General features: G+C 39.7%; 1 protein-coding gene across 1 annotated transcript; it reads left to right on the top strand.

The window, feature by feature from the left end:
* The first annotated feature begins 334 nt into the window (after positions 1–334).
* On the top strand, positions 335–4,091 carry ETFBKMT (electron transfer flavoprotein subunit beta lysine methyltransferase). The gene is made up of 3 exons (XM_065888114.1): positions 335–660; positions 2,850–2,980; positions 3,748–4,091. Exons 1-3 carry the CDS (start codon positions 335–337, stop codon positions 4,089–4,091), a joined length of 801 nt encoding a protein of 266 aa, XP_065744186.1.
* The last annotated feature ends 2,958 nt before the right edge of the window (positions 4,092–7,049 follow it).

The following is a 7,049-nucleotide window of genomic DNA, read 5'->3' as shown; positions in this document are numbered from 1 at the left end:
ATATTTGTTGTTATAAGTTACTGAAAAGGATTCTGTTGTGGAAAGGCATCTTTTAGAAGATTGGATTTTCCTAAATTAAGGCACCAACGCTTTCACCTAAAATGAACTTGCACTTGTGCAGCATCGGCTACAGAGCTAACACTAACATTTTCTTACTATGCAATAGGATTTGGAAGTATTGGTGAGCCTTGGAGTTTTCAGTATTATTTATGTTTTTAGAGGTCCAGAGATTCCAGCTGAGATCAGTTTGGCAGCCAGACCCTTATTCTTTCCCCAGGAGGAGCAGCTGTTATCAAGAGCAGCACCAACAAACCTGTGCTTTGGGACAGGACCGATGGCCTTGAGCCCGGGTTGGAGAGCATTTACATCATGTGCCATGAACCGCTGTGGTGTCCTTCGGAAGGCTGTGAGAAGCAGCGGTTTTCCTTTGTTTCCCTGGGGTCACTGCCCCTGGAGGGGAACCGGAAGCTTTTTGGACCCTGAGATGAAAGCTTTCCTGGAGGAGAACACTGAAGTCACCAGCCGTGGTAGCCTCACCCCTGAAATCCAGTTGCGGCTTTTGACCCCCAGATGCAAGTTCTGGTGGGAGAGAGCTGACCTGTGGCCCCACAGTGATCCTTACTGGGCAGTCTACTGGCCAGGAGGCCAAGCCCTGTCTAGGTACGGCCGTAAGTGAAGCGGGAACCTTTAGGGCTCTGCATATCCTTACTCTTTTCAGTCCCTTCCAATGCCTTATTCTCCCTGCTCCTCACAGAAAACCAGAGTAAAACCCCAAATTCTTTTCTTAATTTAGAGCAGTTTAGGAAAAGTTTTGGGTTGCTTTGTTGCATAGCTTTACCTTCTGCTCCAAGCTTATCAAGGTGTTTCCCGATATATAGCTCTCTCCCCAAGAGAAATCCTAGGTCAGCTATCAAGACCCTAGGTAGCTGGTCATGATCCAGAAATCTCACACTGTTCTCAGGTTCATGGTTCATGATGCATGGCCCGTGCAGAGTTCCTCAGTGGAGCTTAAAGCCCCAGTCCTTCAGGTCGCCTGGTTTAATCCCGTAAATATTGCTCCTTAAACCTTACACTTCCTCCATCACTGCCTCTTCCCAGGCTCCCAAAGGATGAGGGATGTGAGTGATTGGGACATTACTCAGGTGAACTCTGGAGTCGCACCTGCATTAAAATTATTTTTTAAAAAATATTTATTTATTTATTTGGCTGCGCTCGGTCTTAGTTGTGGCATACGGGCTCTTAGTTGCGGCACTGCCTCTGCATTTTTAATGTTCCCCCTTTCTAACTCCCCATACTGCAAAGGTCTTCTTTAGGACATTTTCTCACACATTCACACAGTGCTTTTTATTAAAACAGCCACTGAAACAAAGGCAAGAACTTATAGCATTTTAATCTAGTCTTTGCTCTTAGACTGGTAAATGATTTAATCGTTTTATGCCTTGAGGTTACAAAACTGAAAGGAAAAGGATAAGGACTTCTCTTTCACAGGAATGGTATGGTCTAGCAGAATTCAGGTTGTATATAGTTTTAAATGCAAAATAAATAAATGCAAACATAGAGCTTTTGGAGAATCCTAAGTTCTGGAAAGCTTTCCAATATCTAACAAGTCCAATATTCTGGCTGTTGTGTTGCCAAATTTTCAAGCTTTATTTGCTTATATCATTAAAAAGAATACATTTTAAGTGATATCTATGCAAGTTGTTATTTATCAACTCCAAATATAAGTGCCATCAAATTCCTTAAGAGACTTGTCTGAATCAGAGGTCACAAATAGGTGATCCACAGATGTGTTTTCTTTGGCCTTTACTTGTAAACTTAAAAAAAAAATCAGTTGCTCACATTTAAAACTTGAGGGATTGCATGTAAAAATTTATTTCGATTTGGAAAAAAAGAATCTCTGGGGAATTCCCAGGTGGTCCAGTGGTTAGGACTCAGCGCTTTCACTGCCTGGCCTGAGTTCAATCCCTGGTCGGGGAACTAAGACGGCACAAGCCATGAGGCAGGGCCAAAAAAAAGAATATCTGATAACACTGGATCTAAATCTCTGATAACACCCCATTTCTGTGGGGCAACAATTAGCTCAAGATGGGTAACAGCTGCCCCTTTTGACAGGGTACTACATCCCTGCCTTGCCATAGTTCCTTAGTCTTTTTTTGGCTTGCTGGATCTTAGTTCCCTGATGGCCCTCAGCAGTGAAAGCGTGGAATGCTATCCACTGGACCGCCAGGGAATTCCCTCTGCTCTTCTTTATTATTACAATACTAAGGTCGAGTGTCAGTTGACATTTATTATTTCAGTGTTTTCCCATTCATCTTCACTTGCTTGGTAATTACTTAGCCCAGGTCCAAATTCTTTGGTTGAACTGGTCTTTGATTGTACCTTACCAGAGAGGTCATTATAAAACAGTTCAAGCAGTAGGTAAAATCACTCTCTGTTGAACAATGAAAAGGAGACTGTGAATTTTGCATCTAGCTTACTGAGTCCTGGTTTTAGCAGTATTTTGTCAGTCTGTGTTTTTGGTGTTTAGTAGTTTCTGGATCATATAAGTGCTCAACACTTCTAAAAAGTTGACTTGAAGAGCATGATTAGTCAGTTGGATGGAACTGCTCTTCACACCTGCCAAAGAGAAAGACCAAAATGACTAGGTCCTCTCTCTGCCACCTCTGCCCAGCTCTTAAGGTTGACATTTTATCTCATTCTAGTCAGGCCAAACTTGCCAATGTTGGACCAAATTCTTCTGCAAAGTTTCACTATTTCTTTGTCCAGTCAATCCAAAGAAAAATTTTTGTATACGTCTTACTGACCTTCTTCTATCTTAGATAATGTTTTCCCTTTTCTTTCTAATTTAGGTATCTTTTGGATAATCCTGACGTTGTCAGAGGAAAATCTGTGTTAGATATTGGGAGTGGATGTGGAGCTACAGCTATCGCTGCTAAGATGAGCGGAGCTTTAAGGATCTTGGCCAATGACATAGACCCTAGTAAGAATTTCACATTTTAAAATATTTGAAGCTCATCTTTTTCTCTTCCAGGATAAATATCTACAGATGCCTCAACCCATCATAGCCTAGCCCATTTCCATGTGAATCTTATAATCTGATATTGTGAACTTGCTCAGTGGGACATTATCTGTGGGAATCCTCTGAGGCCTGAGTTGATGGTGCATTTTTCACAGGAGGACTTCCATTTGTGTCTGGCACATATACCAAAGTGATTCCAACCTGGGAGCACTTAACTGTTGGTCATTGCTGAGCTAGGCATTTCCTGAAATATGTAGGTAGTGTTTATTTGACCAAAACCCAAGTGAAGATAGGCCGGTGTCTTTGAGGGAGATTTTATTCCATTCGAACCCAAGTTGAGACAGGTAAGGTTTAATTTTATCTGATTTTCTTCTAGTCTTCCCTTTCACTGAGGATCTAGCCCTTGAGGAGCTTTATTGTATATGGGGTCTCAGGTCCAACTTGTCATCCTGCTGCACAAGGCTTGTAGATCAGCAAATGTTCCTTAAAACCTCAACATTTCCAGGTGTTTGGTATTTATTTATTTTATTTTCAGGATATTCATATATTTGAGAATTGCAGGAAATAGCTTATATTGGCGTATACTTTAGGCTGCTTTACCTAAAAAAACAACTTTCAACAGAATGGGAAAAAAACATATTGTTGGAGGTTTTCTAGATTATTTAAATTAATTAATAGGGAATTAAAACAACTTAGCATATACCAATTCACTATGTGCTTTTTTAAAGTTGCAGGAATGGCTATTACACTAAACTGTGAGTTGAACCAACTGAATCCTTTTCCCATTTTAACCAAAAACATGCTGGATTTGGAACAGGATAAGTGGGACCTTGTTGTGCTTGGAGATATGTTTTATGATGAAGACCTTGCAGACAGTCTACATCGATGGCTGAAAAATTGCTTTTGGGTCTACAGAACTCGAGTACTGATTGGTGACCCTGGGCGACCCCAGTTCAGTGGACATAGCATTCAGCATCAACTGCACAAAGTAGCAGAATATTCACTTCCAGAGCCCACTAGGCAGGAGAACAACGGACTGACAACAAGCACGGTGTGGGAATTTCAGCCTTGAGCTGTTGAAGTACCTACAATATGCATATAGCTATGTTTGGGTTTAACCCTAAAGACTGTCCAGTTCAAAGAAGGAAATTTGTGTTAAATGGCAAATCTTGTTTCCAAAATATGAAGGTTGAAGTTTTGTCACCCTTTGTCATGTAACTTGTTCTGCAGTAAGCCAAATATAGAAATCTCTATCTGTAATTTTTTTCTAGTTTTACTGCTATAGGAATATAATTATAGAAGGCAATATCCACATGTAATTCAAGTAGCTGAGAGGAATTAGATATTTTAGCAGAGTCTCTTTCTATAGTTGAGGACAACTGTGATGTATCTTTGAATTAAACAAAATAAAAAATACAGAATACTATATTTAAAAAAAATTATCTGTTAAGATCAGAGATGCAGTTGGTATGGTACAGAACACAGTAAGTCCCCTACATACGAACCTTCAAGTTGTGAACTTTCAAAGATATTAAAGTGCCCGTGTGCCAGCTGTTGTACTGCACTACCGTACTTTTCAAGGTACTCTACTGTAAGATTAAAAATGTTTTATTTTTTGTATGTTTTTTATGATTGTTTGTGTGAAAAGTATTATAAACCTATTATAGTAGAGTACTGTATAGTTGATTGTGTTAGTTGGGTACCTAGGCTAACTTTGTTGGACCTACGAACCCACTCTCGTAATGGAACTCGTTCATATGTAGGGGACTTACTGTACATGGGCTTCGGAGTGAGGCCACTCGGTCACTTTCTAGTTGGGATTTTGGGCTAGTTAAGCTCTCTGAGCTTTCAGTTCTTCACCTATAAAATATTTTTATAGGTGCAAATAACCCTTTGCACCTCAAAGGGTTATTATAATAAAGTGTGTAATATAGGATAAGTACATAATAGGGCATCAATTAAGAAACACAGATAAAGATTTTAGAATTTCCTACATACTCAGTACTGTGATACCTTATGATGCCTCTTTTTGGTTTACTAAGGTCAGTTAGAAATTGGTTATGCCACCACTACATGCCCCAGCTTGTCAGGATCTTATATATCAATAAGAACATTAGGACATAAATGAAAAACAATGTGAAGAATGTGTACAGTATACACTAGTTATGTAAAAAAGATGTATGTATATACCTACCTATGAATGTATGTGTAAAGAATGCATATTTACTTGTAGTAGATATAGAATATCCCTGGAAAGAACTGGTAACAGTGGTTGTCTTCTGAGAGGGTACCAGGTGGCTGGTGGATGAGGGTGGTAGGGAGACCTAGTTCTTACTTTTGGTCTTGTAATTTCGTACCGATTACATGTATTATATTTCCTATTCTCCAATTTAAAACAAAACGTGACCACGATATATGTTACAGGTATAAAACGCAGCCTTGCAAATGTACCGTTGACGCTTGTACAACCTGGGCGTTAGGGGTGCTGACTACCCCACCCACCCCCTGGAGCTGAAAATCTATGTATAACTTTACAGTCCGCATCCAAGTTTCTGCATCCGGGGATGGATCGTGTAGTACTGTAGTATTTATTGAAACAAACCAAACAAAAACACATATAAGTGCAGTTCAAACCCGTGTTGTTCAAGGGTCAGCTGTACTCTCGTGTTCTCATATACTGCTTAGGAATTGTTTATGACACTTGCATTTTATGTTTTCTAACAATACACACATGCTAGTGGGATTAGGATACCAGGGAGACATGATCAGAGCTACAGTCATTCAAAAGAAATGTAGAGAAAGCAGTTAAGGGCAGGTTGTTGCTTAGGCAGGAAAACAGTATCATTAGGTGGGAGTTTTGGAGCTGGGTCACAGAGGATCTTGTGATTCTTGAACTCTGGAAGTCAGAGTTTATTACAACCCAATGAATCAACTCTTGTTGTATCCAATTTCCATTGGTCTACTGGAGCTTAATTATAAACTCAAAATTTTGATTCAGCATTGGTTAAAATCAATGGAAATGATAGGCTACAGTGGCACTGGATGGCATTTGAGAGGAAAGAGTTTTGTTGACATATTCTTTGAAAATTCAGGATAGTCTTCTGGGTATTGTCCTTCTCAGCAAGATAAGACAGAGAAAATTAAAGGAAATTATACTCTGGAGCACTGCTGGAAATCAGCTTGAAGGGGCCAAGAGTAGATTTAATTTTAAATATCTACATGGGACTTCCCCAGTGGTCCAGTGGTTGACAATCTGCCTTCCAATCCCTGGTTGAGGAACTAGGATCTCATATGCCGCAGGGCAGCTAAGCCCACGCATCACAACTAGAGAGAAGCCTAAGCGCCACAATGAAAAGCCTGAGCGCCGCAACAAAAGATCCCGCGTGCCGCAACTAAGACCCAACACAGCCAGAAATAAATATCTACAACACTGTTTCTGTTATCCTTTCTTAAGTATTTATGAGGAGGGTACAAGAAGGTCTTTGAGACGTCCAAATATTGCTTAAAATATTTTGAAATTGCCCATATATATAACAGTGATCCTTGAAATGACTTCATAGCATAACAAACATGTTTGTATTAAGACTGTTCACATTTAAAGAGATTATTGATATAGTTGGATTAATTTCTACCATATTTATAACTGTTCCCTATTCGTTGCCTTTGTTGTTTCTTTTTTGTGTTCTACTTTTTCTGCCTTTTCTGGTTTTATCTTTTTTGTGTGTGCTGCGTCTCATGGCTTGTGGGAACTTAGTTCCTTGACTAGGAATCACACCCCAGGCCCTCGGCGGTGAGAGCACAGAGTCCTTAACCACTGGATCACCAGGGAATTCCCCCCTTTCTGGTTTTAATTGAGGATTTTATGTGATTCCATCTTCTCTCTTCCCTTAGGATGTCAGTTATATTTATTAAAAAAAGTTTTTTAGCAGTTGCCCTAGAGTTTGCAGTGTATATTTACAACTAGTACAAGTCCATTTTGAAATAAACACTACTGCTTCATGATTTTCAGTTTGTTCAGCTTTTATCTTGT

Source organism: Phocoena phocoena, chromosome 11 (genome assembly GCF_963924675.1).
Source record: "Phocoena phocoena chromosome 11, mPhoPho1.1, whole genome shotgun sequence".
Lineage (NCBI taxonomy): Eukaryota > Metazoa > Chordata > Mammalia > Artiodactyla > Phocoenidae > Phocoena > Phocoena phocoena.
The sequence above is the reverse complement of the archived record's forward strand: the minus strand, read 5'-3'. Positions and strand labels throughout refer to the sequence as shown.